General features: G+C 42.5%; 1 protein-coding gene across 2 annotated transcripts in view; it reads left to right on the forward strand.

Moving 5' to 3' along the window:
* grik2 (glutamate receptor, ionotropic, kainate 2) overlaps positions 1–20,558 on the forward strand; it is a gene marked incomplete at both ends in the record, with an annotated part of 235,751 nt that overhangs the window by 202,518 nt on the left and 12,675 nt on the right. For both annotated transcript variants that reach the window (XM_080737324.1, XM_080737325.1), the window contains one exon: positions 8,476–8,701. In XM_080737324.1, coding sequence (XP_080593450.1) covers positions 8,476–8,701 — 226 coding nt within the window. The remainder of the gene's footprint in view (positions 1–8,475; positions 8,702–20,558) is intronic.

Genomic DNA, 20,558 nt, shown 5'->3' on the forward strand with positions numbered 1-20,558 from the left:
TAGGGCTTTAATTTACGAAAGAACTTACTATTTTGAATCTTGGAGATATAAGGTTTCTGCCCGACAATGACAATAATATGGTAAGCAATATCCATAGAAGATGAACGGCAGAGACTTGCGTCGTTTGTGTTGTAGTTGTTTCAAGGTTATATATACACACACACAGTACACATAACTCTCTTCTTTCTCTCAGTCGCACCATTGATGCAGGTTTTATCATGTAAAAAAGCTGATCCCATCCCTATTAGTTTATTGACGGTTAGAGGTGAGAGTGTGCGTTCGGTGTGAGACGTCAGATCATGTCCCGTCCTCTCCCGGCTCATCACAAGCCCCGCGATTAGCAGTGACGACAGAGGTGATGAAGGCCCGTTGAATGACATTAACCTCCATTTCACCTGATTAGCCGGATCAATGTTTCCCACACCGCTAATGTCATGCTATGCATGGGGCCCTTGAAAATGTTCTCGCGACTCAATAATATCCTCATACTGTGGCCCCGGAGAGAAGACAAATGTCATAGATATGCACGGAATACAGTAATAGTTTGTCGACTATAAACTATGGCGAAATGTTTTTGTCGACTACATTTTTTCACTTAAACAAAATAAAAACTAAGCTATGAGGACTAAAACCACTAACTAAACTATACTGATAATTTTGTCAACAAATACTGTAGGCCTACAAACTAGACTCAAATGTTATGGAAGGGACTAGTGGAGAAGAGATCCAGTAGAACTAAAAGATACATTGTTTTATTTTATGTTTGGTTGTGCTTGGGTGTTGCGCTCTGAAAATAGCTAATCTACAAGCTCACAACGCTGCACTGTGAGTTTGGATGGGCTATTTTGTGTCATCAAAAGCTAGACTAAAACTAAAACTTTTCAGAAGACTAAAATATGACTAAAACAAAATGACATTTCATTCAAAACACTATGACTGAATTGTATCTAAATTTGCAAAATGAACACTGATGAAATAGTGAAATGCAACACCACATACTGTAGTCGGGGTGGGGGTGGGGGTGGGGGGATGCTGAATTGAGATGCATGGTGCCGTGCGCATGTTATCAGCATACGATATGCCTTACAATCTGTGTGCATGTTTATGATGAAGCTAACAAATTTCTAACGTCTCTCTCTCTCTGCCAGAATCACTCAGTGCAGCGGGTCTGTCTTGACTCCAGCTGTCCTGACTCTCTGGCAGCAGTGTTGATTTCGTCAACTAAAACTATGGCGAAAAATGTTTTTCACTGACGAAAACTAAATAAAAACTAAATAAAAACTAAGCTGTGATGACTAAAACTAAGACTTACAATGTTGACAATTTCGTCAACAAAATAAAAACTAGACTAAAACGTTAGGGAGGGACTAGTGGAGAAGAGAGTCATTTTATGTTTGCTTGCTCTCGGGTGTTGCGTGCTGAAAATAGCAGATCTACAAGCTCACTGTGAGCTTGTAGATCTGCTATTTTCAGCACACAACCAAGTGTAAAATCAATCATTACAATTCCATCAAGGCCTGCCAAAATGCATTTCAGTTGACTAAATCAACTGCAGATTTAGTCGACTAAAATCTTATGATATTTAGACGACAAAAAATTGACTAAAACTAATACTTTTCAGGTGACTAAATTATGACTAAAACTAAATGACATTTTTATTCAAAAGACTATGACCAAAACTAAATCAAAATTTGCTCTCACACTCTCTGGCAGATACCTAAAGTTGCTCGTAGCCTTCCCACCTCTTAACAAGATCCTTTGCTTTCCGCAGTCAGCGCCCCAATATGACGCCGTATTCTATAGCCTTTATAAGCGTTTCATTTTACAGGGCCAGGGATGATTATGATTACCGCGCAGTTTTGTTCCTTGATCCCCGAGGTAACCGGAGTCCAATTTTGTTTTGATTTGTTGTTTTGTTGTCGACTCTGCAGTGCGTTGGCCGGGACACAAGCCTCCGTAGTTATTGTGAGTTGTTATGCCTGATCCTCACGACTTGCTGACCAAGGAACCTCCTTACGGGACTCAGAGGAGCCCGGGGGAGAGGGGGGGAGAGGGGGGGGGGGGACAATTAGCTTCTTATTTTCAAAGGTTTCAACTTTAACTTCCTCTTGCGATAGCTCTCAGAGTTGACCCATGAGGTCTAGAGGGGAATTTCCGTGGTTAAATGGTGCATTTATATAGCGCTTTTGTCCAAGGCGCTTTACATAGCATGGTTGTCGGGTGAAAACCTTGTATGTCCAAAGCCGTTTGTTTTGCATTTATCATTTTAAAAATGATTTAAACTAGTGATAACAGCCGATCTACAAGCACACAACGCCTCGCACCGCGAGGCGTTGTGTGCTTGTAGATCTGCTGTTTTCACTACTTTTGTGCGAAAGCCTTGTATGATGAAGCAGGGCTTCATCATACAAAAACACGAAAAAACATACAAATTTGAAACTTGGAGATACGAGGTTTCTACCCGACAGTGACGATAGATTGTGCATTACATTCACACACACACGCACACGCACACACACACACACACACACACACACACACACACACACACACACACACACACACACACACACACACACATTCATACACGGAAGGCACCAACCTGCTCACCGGGAGCAACTATAGGGGTTCAGAGTCTTGCTCAAGGACTCTTCGACATTAAACTCCGCCCCAAATTACTTCCAGGCAAATTTTCCTACAGTACTTATATTGATCCAAAAAGACTGTCCATGGGGTGTATTAGGCAGAAATGCACCGGTTGTCCAGTTTCCCCAGCAGAACCCAGCAGCTCTCATAGCATAGAGTGGAGCCTATATAAGCCTTTTGCTTTTACACTATTTGTTGTGGTCAAAAGTGTTTTAATTTTTTTCATGGATGTGGTACTAGTCATTACAAACACATCCATCGTTGTCCCACACAAGCCATCGCACTCTGTTAAACGGATGTTATGCTTTTATGTGTTTTGCCAAGTCCCGGAAAAGATGCCCTGTGATTGGCCAGTACAGTCACTTTGATTGTCACTTGTGCCGAATGCTTACCCCAAAACATTATTTATGAGATTGTGGTGACCCTTGTGTCCAAGGCATGGATGTGTTTGTAATGACAACTAGTAACACATTCAAGAAAATCACTTTTGACCACAACAAATAGTGTAAAAGTAATAGGCTTATAGGCTCCACTCTATGCTATGACAGCTGCTGCGTTCGGCTGGGGAAACTGGACAACAGGGGCATTTCTGCCTAATAGACCCCATGGACAGTCTTTTGGGATCTATACAAGTAGGAAAATGAGCCTAGAAGTGATTTAGGGCAGAGTTGTCCTTTAACTCAGGGGGAGCCTGCCAGCCCAGATTCGAACTGGGAACCCTTCAGGAAGCCTTCGTGCTCTAATGCCGGTTTCTCTACCCCTGAGCTATGCCGCCCCCTGAAGTTTGGGTCTGAAGTTGAATGCTGTGCTTGTTGTATGGGTTTTTGAATGTGCCGTTTGTACAGTAAGCGGAATGCAAGTGCTGGGAAATATAAAGCCACATATGCCAAATAGCTATTTAATCTTCATTGCTTTTAATATTGTACCAGCTCATTTCCATTTTCTTCTCAATCGTTATTCATTTGGATGCAGCAGAGTATGTTTCTTAGCCAGAAGATTCATTTATTTATTTATTCATCCCTTTTTGTTGGCCTCTGTTATTCCTTGTATTTCAGAGAAAAGAACACACAGTAGGTGTGAAATGGTCCCATAAAGCCCTCTTTGCGATCATTTACTGTCTTTCCCGGGTGTGAGGCATCTGAAAGCCTGAATCAATTTCAACATTGACTATAGTGCAGTTACGGTTCAAACTGAGGTCTGTAAAAAGCTGTGTTTGCTGCATGTGGAATATTTGTTGACAGAAAAGATAACGAGACCGGATCATCTCGTCCACAAACCAAAAAGATGCCTGGTGAATACTTGCCGCCAGTAAGCGGCTGTAATGGAGTGAGAGTATTTGTTCGCAGTCTCTCTGTCTTGAGCTGATCGGGGGCGACACTGGTTTTACGCGCCCGTTTTCTCTTTGTCGCCCCACATTGTTCACTCATGGTTAGAACCCAACCAATCGTCGCTTAGGCCTTTGTGTTTGTGAATCTCTCGATAAGCCAGTGTAGCGTGGGCGACTGGGCGTAAGGCTTGTCTCTCTCTCTCTCTCTCTCTCTCTCTCTCTCTCTCTCTCTCTCGCTCTCTCTCGCTCTCCAAAAAGCGATTGTGTAGCTACAGTATATACAACACAGGACTAAAATCCTTTGGACAGATCTGGATGCGGCGGTATAGCTAGATTGTATAGCACCGCTAATCTTGGGCCACTTCAGCATGATCAAAGGATTAGCCAGATCTTCTTCTCTAATCAGCTCCGGCTCCTAGCGGGAGCCTGGGAATTGCACACTGCAGCCTCTGAGAGGAAGACGTGCTTCTGCAACAGAGAGATGAAAACGTTATCAGACAGGTGATAACTACAGAGAGAGCCAGACATGGAGAAGGATTTTTTCCCCCTTCTCTCCCTTAAAATAAAGCAATAAAAGCCTATTTTTTTTGCTCCACGGCAGCATATTACTTTCAAAGGGGCTGCTGTTTAAAAAACAGCATTGCCAGCTGGAATGTTCTGACTCATTTTGTCTAAACAGAAATGATGGCGACGCATCCAGCAGTGCTGTGCATTATGCCGGGGCTTGTTTGGTGGTTTCACTTTGACAGTCATTCACACTCTGGACCCACTGCCTTTGCAAAGCATCTTTCATAATATGGGTTGTATAATCAGCTTTGGGGGCAGAGGGAAGCCCACCTCGGCTTTGCGTGCATGCGTGCGCGCGCGTGTGTGTGTGTGTGTGTGTGTGTGTGTGTGTGTGTGTGTGCGTGCGTGTGTGTGTGTCTGTGTATGTGAGGGAGGGGGATATGTGCAGCCATTCACAGCCGCCATGCCGCTCTCGCCTTATCAGCAGTCCGTAGCTTGCATGCTCAATCGCCTGATTTGTCAAGGGTGACTCCGAAAGATTCTGATAGGCACTTCGCGAATCACCCAGTTGATCTAAAATATCGACCGGGCCCACAGAAAGTCATTACGCACAATAATGGCGGGCAGGACCTTGAAGATGTGACTTAATTAGGTTTCAAATGGGCTTCAAAAATGTAACGTTCAAAGCCTGGTCGCTCTGTGTGTAATTCACACTCGTGGGGCTTTTTTCACTGAGATTACAGGTGCCAGGAGGTGAAGCGCCACTACCAGCGTTAATTTCGTCGACTAAAACCGTGACCCAAATATTCGTTGACTACCTTTTTTCACACTGAAAACCAAATGAAAACGAAATAAAACTACTGTAAGCTATGATGACTAACACTGAGACTAAACAGAAAACCAGACTAAAATGTTAGGGAGGGACGAGTGTAGAAGAGATCCAAGAGAACTATAAGTCATTTTATGTTTGCGCTCGGGTGTTGCGCTCTGAAAACATCAGATCTACAAGCTTACAACACGTCTATTTTCAGCATGCAACCAAATGTAAAATTTGCCATTATGACGCTATCAAGGCCTGCCAAAATATTCTTTGACAGCAAGAAATTACTACACATTTAGTCGAATAAAATCTAATATTTAGTAAACTAGATTTTACATTTTTTTAGATAACGAACTAAAACTAGGCTAAATGACATTTTATTCAAAAGACTATGACTAAACTACATTTTAAATATATATTTTTTTCTTTTGTATGTTACTTTTCTACTGCTGCTGTATAGCATAAAACGGCAGCATGTTGTAATGGCAGCCATTTGGAAAGTGATGGGATCATTGCATCTCGTGGAAGTCATTTCTACTAACAGTACCATACAGTATATGCCAGTGTGGCCATTATAGCTCATAGCTCTGGCTTCATCTCCGTTCACTTTACAAGAGATAACAACCGCCGGGCGATTCATTCGGTGCTGAGGGAACAAAGGCAAAGTTTTGCGGAACTAAATGACATGTATCCTAATGACATTTGGAAAGTAATTGAAGGTAAATGTTGCTTCAGGCACTGGCGGCGGGCTGGAGCCGAAGGCATCGGCGGTATTTAAATGAGTGATGTGGTGTGTGTGCACTGCATGTCTTTGTCTCGCCGCGTTCGCTGTGGTTTGGTCTGGGCGGCGTGCAACGCATTTAAACAGATGCTAACCTTTAGTTCCTCCGCCGCAGAAAAGAAAAAAAAACAAGACGAGACAACTGTCTCCCGCAGACATTGACATTGAATTAGTCACTGACCTTGTGGGGCTGGTTGCACTCTTGTTTGAGATATTACATCCAAAATGAGTTTTATCTGAATGTACGGCTCGCGGCGCTGAAACAGAAATAGTCCCACACACACACACACACACCCCGGTAAAATCACCATGGATTCTGTCATAGTGTTCTGTGAGGCGTTCCATTATCCAATTTAGGCCTAGAATTATTGAATGCTTTAACCAGTGAAAAATAGCAGATATACAAGCTCACAGCGCGGCACCGAGTGCCGCGCTGCGAGCTTGTAGATCTGCTATTTTTGAAAAAGTCGTGAAAATGTGTGCAAATCTTTGACTATATGTATTTTCAAAGCAAACGTTTGTTACTAAAACTTTGCTTCTGGGTGGTCCCTGGAACTAAATATTTTGAGATGGGGGTCTGTGGCCAAATAAATATCAGTTTGGGGGTCCTTCACATGAAAAGGTTTGAGAACCACTGACATAGTAGTCTCTCAAGAACAGACTAACTGAGCTCCAGTTAAGTGAAAAGGACCTTTTCTTTGACGATGGCTAACCAGATTGCTGTCATAGAAACATAGGTTTTTCAAAAAAAATCTTAGAAGGATTCAAAAGACACTTATAGAATCGGGTCCAAATTTTTCAAAAATAGCAGATCTACAAGCTCGCAGCGTGGCACTCGGTGCTGTGAGCTTGTATATCTGCTATTTTTCAATAGTTAAAGCATAAAATAATGACACACAAAATGTGTACCCGTTCTAAATGGGTTATTCACCGTCTATGGGGCAGCTCAAGGATTCCTTTCGAGACATCATCACAGTCTTCAGGGCCAAACTGGGCAGCAATTCAGCATGGGAGTCTCGCATCCAGCCAGGCCACACTGCCAGTCGCAACACAGATGCAATCTACCATAGATGAGCTGCAGAGATCAATACCAGTGTGCTCTTTTTTATACCAACAATGCGTCCACATAGCCTCAACAGACAACCTTTCCATGTGTGTAACAGCACACAGACAATTGGATGTCTATTTTCTTCTTTCTTCTATGTGCAGTATATAATCTCACCCCATTGAACTCTCAAAGTCTATATTTTACTTTCAGTTTTTATTTAAGCTTAGCTGTCTAGAAAAAAAGGTATTTCAGTCTGTCTGTGAAGCCACTGGAACGATCAGTACCAAATGTCTTGTAACCTTAATCATAATATTCGCATCACTTTGTACTTTTTTGGTCGTTAAATAAATAGATGGCAATGAAATAAATGGTGCTACAGTCAGTGTCTGTCTATCCACAAGACTATAATAATGCACAATGAAACCATAGCAAGGTGAGTGGAAGGACAGTGTTTTTCTAGCCAATCGCATCGCAAGACGAGTGGACTGCTGGCATGTTTGACCAATTGGCTCACCGCAGGCGAGCACTGAAGCAAAACAAACCCACCCATCCATTCATTACCTGTCAGCTACTGACAGCAGCCTGTCAATGAGTGCTAGAAGCTGAGATACGTCTACAGTAAGCCCTGGATCCAGCCAGAGGTGATCTAGGTCAGTGGTTCTCAACCTTTTCAGGCCACGACCCCAAGATAATCATATTTGAACTGGGGACCACCCACCCTGATGAGCATCGCGAGGCATTGTGAGCATGTAGATTGGCTATTTTGACCATTTCTACCACTAATATTTGACAATATGGCCAATGCTTTATGTTAAAGGCATTAAAAGGATATTAAAAGTCCTTGCCACTTTAGAAATGTGCAGATACCCTCTATACACTTACAGTATACTGTATGTTGGTTTGTTTACTGTTGAAAACAATGTTTTACATTAAGCTAATCATCTGGGGACCCCCCAAAATCATTTGGGGACCAGCCCTGGACCCCCCTGGGCCCCGACCCAGAGGTTGAGAACCACTGATCTAAGCCACTCTATGCTTGTGATTACTCACTGAAAGGCAAAGGTCACCAGGAATCGTCTTGAATCTCTGGTGATGATAGCCAGTCTGGGCCTAACAGTCTCGTCTCAAAACGGACCTGTACAATCATATCCAATTAACCTGTGATGCTATTATTAGGCTGGACGTTCCCTTTAACGAAACATTCTCAAGATTGAACAAAACATGCCACAAAGATAAATCCATAAACAGGACTGAAAGACAGCTGGTCGGTTCCATGTGTACATTGTACAGGTATAAGTGCTTATTATGATTAACATTGCAATCCTATGTTGTCTCCCCCCCGATAGAAAACCAAGATCTCCACGTACGATAAGATGTGGGAGTTCATGAGCAGCCGGAGGCACTCTGTGATGGTCAAGAACGTGGACGACGGCATTCACCGGGTGCTCACCTCCGACTACGCCTTCCTGATGGAGTCCACCACCATCGAGTTTGTCACGCAGCGCAACTGCAACCTCACGCAGATCGGAGGCCTCATCGACTCCAAAGCCTACGGCGTGGGCACTCCCATGGGTAATTATTAGAAACACAGTCACTCACCCCCACTGACAAGCACACCAAATTCCAGGCCCTGGGTACAAGGATTCACTGCGGGCCCCCCATTTAGACTGGGAACACATTATTACACGTTATTTTGTGCGTTAACTATTGAAAAATAGCAGATCTACAAGCTCACAGCGAGCTTGTAGATCTGCTATTTTTGAAAAATCGTGAAAAAAGTCTTTGAAAAAGTCTTTGAAAAACCTATGTTTCTGTCAGTGGTGCTCAAACCTTTTCATGTGAAGGACCCCCAAAATGATAGGAATTTGGCCACGGACCCCCATCTCAAAAAATGTAGTTCCAGGGACCCCCCAGAAGCAAAATTTGAGTTACAAATGTTTGCTTAAAAAAATACATATATTCAAAGATTTGCACACATTTTCACGACTTCAAAAATAGCAAATCTACAAGCTCGAGCTTGTATATCTGCTATTTTTCAATAACTAAAGTATAACATAATTAAGGCCCAAGTAACTCACTCCTACTTTTCCCCCCCTTGTGACACCCCTGCTCATCCCCACTGACAAGCGCTATGCCACCACACACACCTACAAACTGTTACGAGGCTCTCGCCGCGCTTGTTCAATACAAATGAATGTTGGCAGTAAAAGTTGGTTAATGGTGTTTCACTTTGACACGTTCAATGCGCACTTGAGTAGAGGCGTGATATAAGTCCAAATAGTGTCCGCCAATTCTGTAAGTGAGAAGTAGCTATTCCATTCACTCTCATTATGGTGTCAAAATCACACTTTTAGTACATAGACACATCACATTCTAAAGATATACAGCGAGATATAAAGAAAAACTAGGTGTGATATACTTTTTTTGTCATCAATTGTGTTACACTGATGTTAGAGGCGAAAAAAAGAACTTCTGGGAACTCAGATTACACTGATGTTAGTTGGTGATCTACAGGGGGGAGGCTGGCCTTCTGGCATACAGGGCATTTGCCCGGTGGGCTGGTAGGCTAGGGGGCCGGGGGGCTGGTGAAAAAAAAGACAGTAACATACAGTAGCCTAGCCTACTGCATATTGAGCAATCAAATACAACTTGTTTGTCCAATTCTCAGATCAATATGCTTCTTTTCCATTCATAGCTAACTATCCAAAGTTCTGACACATTTTGGCACTAATCATGTTCATACTCCGCTTGTTGGTGGTGAGAACTGTAGGCTAACTTACACAATTTATGGATTGTGTAGTTGTGTAGTTATCATTTATGTTGGTAAAAGTTGAGGTATTAAAAGCTTGTGTATTTATATGTGCTGCCCTCGATCCGACGAGTCGGTAGAGTATCTGCGCGCGCTGGTCGTGGGGACTGGTCTGGCCAAGATGCCAGGGCTGAATTTTAGTCCCAGTCGGTCCCTGGTGATCTATCCCTTTCTTTGGAGCTACATAACTTATCAAGGATAATATAACACGAATGCAGCCTTTTTACTTTCTGAGAAATAACTTTTATTTATATGTTGGCCGAATCCATCACACCAAAAATGTGGTTGTTAGAGCTCTCCCGTCATACAGTGAGAGTGAATGGAACCACTGACTGTATAGTACATCAAGTTCTTCACTCACAGAGCACAGAAGCAACCGATGAAGATGACTGACAGTGTTTGGACTTGTATGGTATCAGCATGCCCAGGTAACTGTACACCCCGAGGTTTAACCAAAGTTCAACATTGGTGGAGTCTATATTTTGAGAACAGGTCCTGCTGTTTTATGGCATGCCTGCAGATGCTATGCTACTCTGTTGACATACAGTACTAGTCCGCCCTCATTGTCTTCAGTCACCGAAGCCTTTATGTTTCAAGAGGAGGGAGGAAAGATATCGTCGTTGTCGGGTGAAAACCTTGTATGTCCAAAACCGTTTGTTTTGCATTTATCATTTTAAAACGCACACAACGCCTCGCACCGCGAGGTGTTGTGTGCTTGTAGATCTGCTGTTTTCACTACTTTTGTGCGACAGCCTTGTATGATAAAGCAGGGCTTTACTTTGCGAAAGAACGTACACATTTGAAACTTGGAGATGGACGAGGTTTCCACCCGACAGCGACGATATGCAGGAGAGGAGACCCTGGGGCGAGCCAGTCAGAAGACGAACGCAGAGCTATGTGACATCAATAAAGGATAGCATACTGGGGAGGGCGGCACATTCGTGCGCTGCGCGCAGAGGTGCAAGATTTGATTATGGCGCTCAGCGTCAGATTGTCTTAATCCCGTTACAGACGCAGCCCCCAGCGGCCCTGCCCCGCAAATTAAAAGGAAAAAACTCTGGTTAAGCACCTGAGTTAGACGGGGAGAGAATTACTCAGAGTCACAACAACAGGCGAACGGGCTCGGCACAATGACCTTGCGCGAAGGCTGCTATTATCTCGTATCTAATTCATTACTGTGCATTGTAGGGTTGTCGTTTAATGTTTATGCCACTCTGCAAAATGTGGCTTTTGAACAACATGCTTGCCTCGGTGAATGCCAGTGTAACAAACGGTACTTGAAAGCGACCATTGTGGCTCGAAAGAATTGGCTTTGCATCATAGAGCAAGCCTTCACTTTAAAATCCTTCGGTGTTAAAGCTGAAATCCGGAATACATTTTTAAATCAGTGTTATGTTATCCAATCAGTATTGTAGAGTGTGCTAACAGCCTAACACAATGTGCAACAATTAGCACATCTGCATTGTTTTTAACCCCTGATGTTGGGTGTTGGACACGTACCGGTTGATAAGTAGTGCTACCCAAAGCTCACAATATCTCCCCTGGCCAAGCAGGGATTCTGCCTTGTTAGACATTTGGTCTCCGTTAGGATATGAAACTTACGGATTGCAGTTTTAATGTATCCATTTGTAGCTCGAAGAGCAAGTAAAAATGTTACCAACTGTATTAACAGTGAGGATTTTACAGTGTTCTACTTTCTTCAGCAGATATTATGAAAAGCATCATGCAATTGCCAAGTAATAAAATCTGGGGTGGTCATTTAACGACAAATGGACCCATAAGGGTCACACAGAGATTGTAATGTGTGAAATAGAAGCTGATGTACAGTACAGTCTATATGTACTGTACCATCCATGATAGCAGTGTGAATATGGATTGTGTAAATATTGTGTCACACCAGGGTGGGCCTGGGTCATTTGCAGAGCTTGTGAACATATTCCCCGCTGGTCAGTGAAAGAGGACCATTTGAGTGACTGCTGTGCTGCTGTGTATGAAAAATATTGCAGAGAGGCAGTGTTTACTCTGAGTGATTGTATTTCCTGAGTGATTTGCTCCTTATGACTATGTTTGCTGTGTGTGCATGTGTGTGTGTACGCGTGTGTGTGTGTGTGTGTGTGTGTAGTGTGTGTGTGTGTGTGTGTGTGTGTGCGCACGTGTGTGTGTGTGTGTGTGTGTGTGTGTGTGTGTGTGTGTAGTGTGTGTGTGTGTGTGTGTGTGTGCGTGCGCGCGCGTGCATGAGTGCGTGCGTGCGGTTGTGTGTTTGCAGGAATTCAGATGCACATGTCGGCAATTGTATAGTTGTGGTGCAGGTGCATTGTTTGTAGTGCATTTCAAGGGCTGTGTTTTTGTTTCGTATTCAAATAAAAAATCATATTCATGGACGTAAACTGTGATTGCCAGCGAGAAAGATTGAGAGGGCGAGAACGAACCGACTCAACTGAGCGGCAAGGAAGGAGAAAGGAGAGCGAGAGTGCTCATGTCAGCCAGGTTGTGCACCGCGTGCACACACCGCCCAACGTGTTGAAAAAGAGGGTGTTTAGCATCATTACTCCCTCGTGGGCCATTCACATGCAGCCAGAACAAGGCATTTAAATTGCTAATCCTACCCTTTTAGTAGCCTTTACCATATGCAGCCCTGTATTCCCATATAGCGGTGGGGCATTTAGCATATATCTCATTGACTTTAACAGAGAGGAGTTGTCAGGCCGTATTAGTACCTTAGGCCTTGATGGCGCGACGGCGCTCGCTCAGCGCCTTTGGCACAGTCCTCTGGACTCCGTAATGGACATACTTAGCTCACCTCCGAGCGCTTGGCCGTAGCTCACGCTAATGGAATGTTTACTGCTAGGCTCAATCCGCTCATTGGCAACGTCTGTTGTTGGTTCCCTGTACAGCGAGCTAGCTGTGAAGGGCAACGATTATATTTAGTGGCTAAAAGCAGTGGTAGAAAAAGTACCCGCATGTTTTACTTAGGTTAAAAGTATCAATAAAACATTGTAAAAGTCTGTTATTCAAATTTCACTTGAGAAAAAGTACAAAAGTGTTGGCGTTTGTTGGCAAGTTTTCAGAATGCATACAAATCTTGCCAAAGTTTATAGGGCTGGAGTATGTTTTGTAATAATAAAATTTTACAAACTAAAGTTTTCAAATAATTGTAGTGGAGTAAAAGGACAATATCTTCCTCTGAGATGTAGTGGAGCAGAATTAAAATAATTGATAATACTCTGTAATACTATAGGGGGAGATACGTTGTTTGTATTATAGTTTTGAAATTAGTTTTAGTTTTTATGATTCTTTTCCCCTGTTTGGTGTTTGAATTCAGTTTAGCTTTAGTTACAGTATAGTTTTACACATGCATTTTAGTTTTTCACGATCAAATATGACTATCAGATATGATATGATGATTTCACATGCAATTGCATGTATTTTATTTTCTATTTAGTTTAGGGTTGTGACAACACAACACAATTACGGTTTGGTTAGGTTGTAGGTTTTCGGCTTTCCTGGTACAGTAATGGGGGAATAATAGAACCTCTTATTTCACTGGTTGCAAAGTATAGGCTTGTTTTCTATCCTCCCTTGACGAGTTTGCAAACATTTTCCTCTTTACGGGAAGATGGAGGAGATTTATTGTCACTTGATGATAACTTACTTGACTTACATTACTACTACTACTACATTACAACTCTAATTGAATTAATACTGACATTTATGCACAAGACATTGAACACAATAACTGTTCTTCCATGGTTACTACTTTGTGATTAGGCTGATGTTGAAGATTCTGTCACGACGGGTCTCATCAACATGAGGTACTGTAGGGCCTTGAAACATGGACCAATAAATGTGCATCTTTGGAGGAAATCATGCCAAGCAGAGTATCTGTCCTCCATGTTTTCTTTGATCGCAGCCTTGCTTTTTTTCTCCTCCTTCAAGCAGCAGTGATATGCACATTGACATTCACGTGGTGGTGCCATTTCAAATGGGCTAGCAAAGCATGTTTGATGTGTTGCCAGCAGCATACCTGATCGTGGCTGAACAATGGCGGCACATGGCTTTCGTCTCATCCACTTGTCTTTCTCTGTTGTTTTATTTCACAGAGAAACCAAAGTGTTGGTTGGGGGAGAGGGGCGGGGGGTTCTTGATTCTTCTCGGCTGCCAACATGATTGGCTTTAGGGCTAAAGTGAGCTGTCTTTGTAGAATTCTGTCTGAACAGCATTCTGTGTATGGTGCTCCCTTAATATGTTTCTGTGGGAAGAATTTAGGTTTCTCATGCAAAATAGTTTCTTTGCAAACCGAACATACCGAAATGGTTTGGTCCAAATATGTATAGCGTTACACCACTAGTTTTAGGTTGTAGTTTTATTTTTTTCCCCCTTTGGCTTCTATTTTAGTTAACTACAGGTATATATATATATATATATATATATATATATATATATATATATATATATATATATATTTCAGAGGAAGATATTGTATTTTTACTACACTACAATTCTACGAAAACATAGTTACTAGTTACTTTGTAGATCTTGATCATTATCACAAAACACAAATTTTAAAGATTTTCTATACATTTTGAATTTGTGAAATGGGACATTCTGCACAATGAGTAACTTTTACTTTTGGTACTTCGAGTATATTTTGATACCGATACTTTTGCACTTTTGAATAAGGGAATTCTACTTGTAACTGATTATATCTACATGGCAGTATTGATACTTTTACTTCAGTATACCATGTGAGTACTTCTTCCATCGGTAGTACACAAGAACACGTGGTGTGTTTTCAGTAGACCTCCTCCTCCTTCTCCCAGGAGAGGCCATTAGGAGTCATGGACGGTCATGTCACCCAACATGTCACCACTTTGCACTTGCCCAGGTCCTTCATTCTGCTCTTAGAGTGCAACCATTACATCCTCTGGCCCCGTCATGTCCCTTGTCTTTCTCTCCTTCCCTCTCCGTCTCTCTCCCTTATTACCATCCATCTTCATTCACCTTCATTAGGCCGTTTTAATCATTAAGCGGTGCGGTGTGTGGTGCGGAGGGGGGTGGTTTGTTATAGTCAGCGGGCGGTCGTTGCCCTGAGTTGCCGCCATCCACTCCCCTTATGAGTGAGTCGACTTCATTTCCAAAGCCTTGACCTGACCCCGCTACTGCTGCCTTTCATAGACTAAAACTATGACAAAAAAATATATATAAAAATCTAATAAGAAACTAGACTAAAATGACTAGAGATCCAGTAGAACTAAGACAAGTCATTTAATGCCTGGTTGTGTGCATGTGTCACTCTCCGAAAATAGCCGATCCACAACCTCACAATGTGTCGTGCTGCGACACCTTGTGAGCTTGGAGATCTGCCTATTTCTTTCTGCAGCTGAATATAAATCAGCCATTTCAACTCCATCACGGCAAAAAAAAATTTAGTCTAAAATCTTATGGTATTCAGTCAATTAAAACTAGACTAAAACGAAAACATTTCAGACGTCTAAAATATAACTAAAACTAAACCGAATTTTATTCAGGAGACGACGACTGATCTAAATAAAGATATTCTAACTAAATCAACACTGCCCTCCTCCCACCCGCCGTTCTTGGATCTGCGTGCCGTCTGAAGATAGAGAGGAAACAAAGAGGAAATTAGACGGAGGCTTGGCCTGTATAGTCTTGAGGACAGTGTGAACACAAAGAAAGATGACCGCTTCATCTGAGAGTGCAGATCAGAGCGCAAGACAAGAGCTCCATGGCTCTCCATATTTTCAAAACCACATTCATTATACATTCTAGGCCTTTCCCCCAGCCAGTCCCCAGGATGTAATCATTTTAAACATTCACCACCACGTCTATTTGCCTTTCCTTTGGTGCTCGTAGCCAGACTTTAACCCATTTAGAACGGGTACACATTATGTGTATCATTATTTTATGCTTTAACTATTGAAAAATAGCAGATATACAAGCTCACAGCGCGGCACCGAGTGCCGCGCTGCGAGCTTGTAGATCTGCTACAATTTTCAAAGCGAACGTTTGTAACTCAAATTTTGCTTCTGGGTGGTCCCTGGAACTAAATATTTTGAGATGGGGGTCCGTGGCCAAATAAATATAATTTTGGGGGTCCTTCACATGAAAAGGTTTGAGAACCACTGACATAGTAGTCTCTCAAGAACAGACTAACTGAGCTCCAGTTAAGTGAAAAGGACCTTTTCTTTGACGATGGCTGGCCAGATTGCTGACACAGAAACATAGGTTTTTCAAAAAATCTTAGAAGGATTCAAAAGACACTTATAGAATTGGGTCAAAATTCAAATTTTCAAGATTCTTCAAAAATAGCAGATCTACGAGCTAAAATAATGATACACATAATGTGTACCCGTTCTAAATGGGTTAACGTGCAAAACAACTCGTTTGATGTGTCACGATAGCAGGAGAGCTCAGCAGCGTTGCCTTTGCTGAACTAAATATACACAGGCGTTCGGAATGGCAGTCGTTGCAGCAGCACATTTGAATTTCTCATGCTGTATTTTTTTTTTCTCAAGACAATGCATTAGGGATCTGGGAGCTATTACTCTGCCTTGATCTGGCATATTACAGTTATGTCGTGTCTTATTCTGGATTCACCGTGGCCTGTCACTATACGCTTCCCACTCTTCCTTCCACTGACGGATTAAGCACTGCTTTTACGGGCACATATGTTGTTTTCAGCTCTCAAATGAATATAATTGTCCTGTTTATCATTGACAAACACAACATATGAACTGTCCCCCCCTCCACACACACACAAATCCCTTACTCATCCAGATTACATAGAAAGTTCTCACTACATTTAACAAAAGGGACTCGTGAGGCTCGGGTTTTTACACTCTCTCCTTGTCTTTGAAGTCTTCTTTGTTAAATATCACACATACCCTTAAATGCATTAAGCCACACATAACATGCAAAGACATAAATACTTATGGTTAACGGGGGAAAAAAATCTATAAATGACATAACATAGCATAATATCTAGTAGAAATTCATTTAAATTAGCCAGCTTAAACCCTACTTAGTTGACCGGAGTTCCCCAGGGGTTTATACTAGTCCCCCTCCTTTTTTGCCCTACATTAAAATATCTTTGCTGCAAAAAGCTGATCCACAAGCTTGCACTTGGCAGGAGATTGTTTTGGTACCAACCAGTATTTCTTTTTTCTTTACTCTAGCCTCCATTTATAACACTGCACTACTCGTGTATCTGGCTGGCACAAAATGGCACTTTGATCCCACCGAGTTGGCCGAGTTTCAAGGCCACCAGGCTGAATGGGCGAGTTACGGTATCAGACGCTTTGGCTGATGATCCATCGTTGCGGAAAGGGAAGGCATTTAGATGGAAATGAATGACAAAGAACAAAGCGTGTATCACATTGCTCTTCACCATGATATGATGCTTCTGAATGGTACACGGGGCCAGTTGTTCTAAAATATGGGAGTCAAGCACCTAGAGGCCCTCGAGCAGAGATGATCTGAAGGAAAGGAAAACTGGGTGGGAGGTTCTGGCACAGTCATAAGCTGGTTGGAATCCCACATCAAGCCCCCGTCCTCTCAAACACACGTTTTTGTTGTTACGTTTTTTTCCTGCAGTTATGGTAACTCCTCTTGGTGGCATGACTTTGAATATTCAGATTAGTTATTGTGACCGTTTACTATCAAGAACCGTCACAGCTTGTCTCGTCTGGACGGGTAACGGTGACACATCACTGTGACATCACAGTGATGTCAGATACTCAGAGCAGGGACCTCCATATATGGGCATAAAAAGGATTCTGTTATGGATCTCCATATATGGGCAATGGGCATAAAAGGGATTTTATCCCATATGATGCCCTGTTAGGAGAACCACACAAACCGAATCAATATACAGGTATGGCCAAGACAGATGGCGCGACTTTTCGCCCTTAGGCGTCTTACTGTGTAGAACTTGCAACTTGCACATTTTCACATTCTTCCACTTCAATTATAGGGAGCTACCTCAAGAATTGAGCTGTGATGTCACTGGTCCCGTGAACACGACCACCGCTCACTTCACATTGGGTGTGATTTTTTACATTTTATGTGGAAAATCCATATTAAGCAAATTATGAATCATAGAGTATTGTTAAATACTTAATTACTTACTTGTATAAATAGATGTCTGAATAGACAAAAATGATATGCAGAGTTCGATCTCCAAGGCTCCACTTTTGTTCAACATCTACAGTACAATATTTTAGCTTAATTATGTGACAGAAATGTACATAACAATATAATCAGGGAACATGTGGTCTAATCTAATGCAAGTATCAAGTAAGTGCGTTGATCAAATCAGCGATTGGATATGGCAAACTTTTCTTCAGTTTCACAAAAAACTTCAGAAATCTTGCTGTATAGTCACGGACTCAGATCTGAATTTCCACAGCCGCATTAAGGCAAAGTCAGACTACTGTCTATCACATTAACAATCAAGGATTAAAGGACTTATGTCTCAGCGGGATTTGGAAAAATCCATGCTTGCATCTTCAATAGACTCGACTACTGTAACCTTGTTAGATCTTTAAACTGGCTTCCAGTTTGACAACTCATTGGTTTGAAAACACCACTCTTTGTTTATACTGTAAGGCACAGAATGGTTAGGGCCAAAATATAAAATAAAATGTATACATTTCTGAACTTCTGCTAAGTTATGAACCGGAAAACTGTACCAATATTTTAACTTTTGTAGACAGATGTAGGCCTATTTGTAAAAAAAAAAAAGAGGACAAAAAACCACTTTCCGGCACCGGCACCTGCCGCGGCACTGCCAGAAGTGCCGGCAACAGCCACGGCAATGATTCCTATGCCGCAGCAATTATTCTTAATCCGTGGCGTCTGCCGCTGTTGCGGAGGCGTCTGCCGCTGTTGTTGCCGTGGATGTTGTCGGCACTTCTGGCAATGCCGCGGCAGGTGCCGCTGCCGGAAAATGCATTCGCTGTCCCTCCAAAAAACATGGGATACAATCAGTGCTATTGTGTCCATGTCCGCCATTGCACATAATGTAATCCTATAATGCAAACAAAGGAGACAACGGTGCCAGGAGTTATCTTCTTGATATGTAAACATGCCCACACCCCAGTCCCATTGCATCAGGACAGGCTCGTTTTGAGTGTACAAGGTAATCAGTGGTATTATAGATATATATTATTTTTGGATAATTCAGCAAGAGCCGCAGTAACATCCTGATTGTGATGTGAAAGTCCTACCACAGGGGGCTCTGGTGAGCAGGAGTGTGAGAGGAGCTATAATGTAGGTTCCCTGGGGTTTGTTGTTAGGTTTCACCCTTCAGGTATAATCAGGGCTCTCAGCGTGTGGCTGCCTGGGGTTTTGATCTGTAGAACTCAGAACGTGCAAAGCATGGTTGCTGCTCTTTTTGCATCTAAACGCACACACACGCGCGCACACGCACACTCACACACACACACACACACACACACACACACACACACACACACACACACACACACACACACACACACACACACACACACACACACACAGTAGCTGTTAGCTCTAGTCGATGCAAATAATGCTTAGAGAACTGTGTGTGCGTAGGGCGTAGGCGGCTGCCCTCATCTTGATTTGAAAGAATTCATACAGTTTGTACAGACAAAAAGAACACCACAAGGCTCACTTTGTATAATCTTAGGTATTAAAGCCAGCAACAAGTTATATAGCTACCGGAAACTCATCTGATGAAAGGATAAGGAGTATAATTCCCTTGGATGCATTTGAGTTTTATTGTTTTATACTGCTGTGCAAGCAAGTCATGTAATAATTTATCATTGTGATGCACAATCAATGTCATATTTTATCAATAAAATGTGTCCTCTGCGCTGTACTCTGCCTCTGTCCCACTGCCCCGCCTCAGTGAGGTGCTCACCTGACAGGCAGTTTCCCAGCGAAACTCAACACTATACTTAAAACATCAAATAACAATTAGTGAACCAATATTCATAGTATTGTATTGCTATTCGGATATTTTGCGTAAATATCGAGGTCCCTAAAAAGCAAATTACTTCCTGCCAAAGAAAAACGTGTGGCGTGATGACGTAGATAGACTCCCAAGAATGAATCCTGATTTCGTTCGCCTGTTTGATTCCCATTGCTCACGTTCCTCCAAAAAACTCCATTCTGAATCTCATTCAAGATCCCGTCCAGACGTTGTATGAATCATTTTAAACTAAAATATGTATCTGAAAACAATTTGGGTTAGAATTAAGCAACGTAGTAACAAACATGCTTCACACTGGCCGTCTCTCTCTCTCTCTCCCTTGGGCAGTTTGAGCGGCAGGCTACAAACACTAGCCCTCTGCTGTACACAGCTGCAGTGAGTGAGATTCCAGCGTTCCATAGCCTGAAGGGATGGGACTTTCTGATTGGTTGAGTCGACCGAAATGACCGAAATAGCCATTTCACCCAAGCCCCCAGAACCGCTCTAACAGTTTGCCATCAAATCTGGCAGGGGCGTCAATTGGGTATGGCAGGGGTATGCAGCTGCCATACCTTGGGTCCAAGGGGGAAAATAAAAGTTACTTTTAAATATAAATCCATGAATGTCTCTTTGTCTATGCTGGT

The sequence above is a fragment of the Nannobrachium achirus genome (assembly GCF_963921795.1).
Source record: "Nannobrachium achirus genome assembly, chromosome: 2".
Taxonomy (NCBI): Eukaryota; Metazoa; Chordata; class Actinopteri; order Myctophiformes; family Myctophidae; genus Nannobrachium; species Nannobrachium achirus.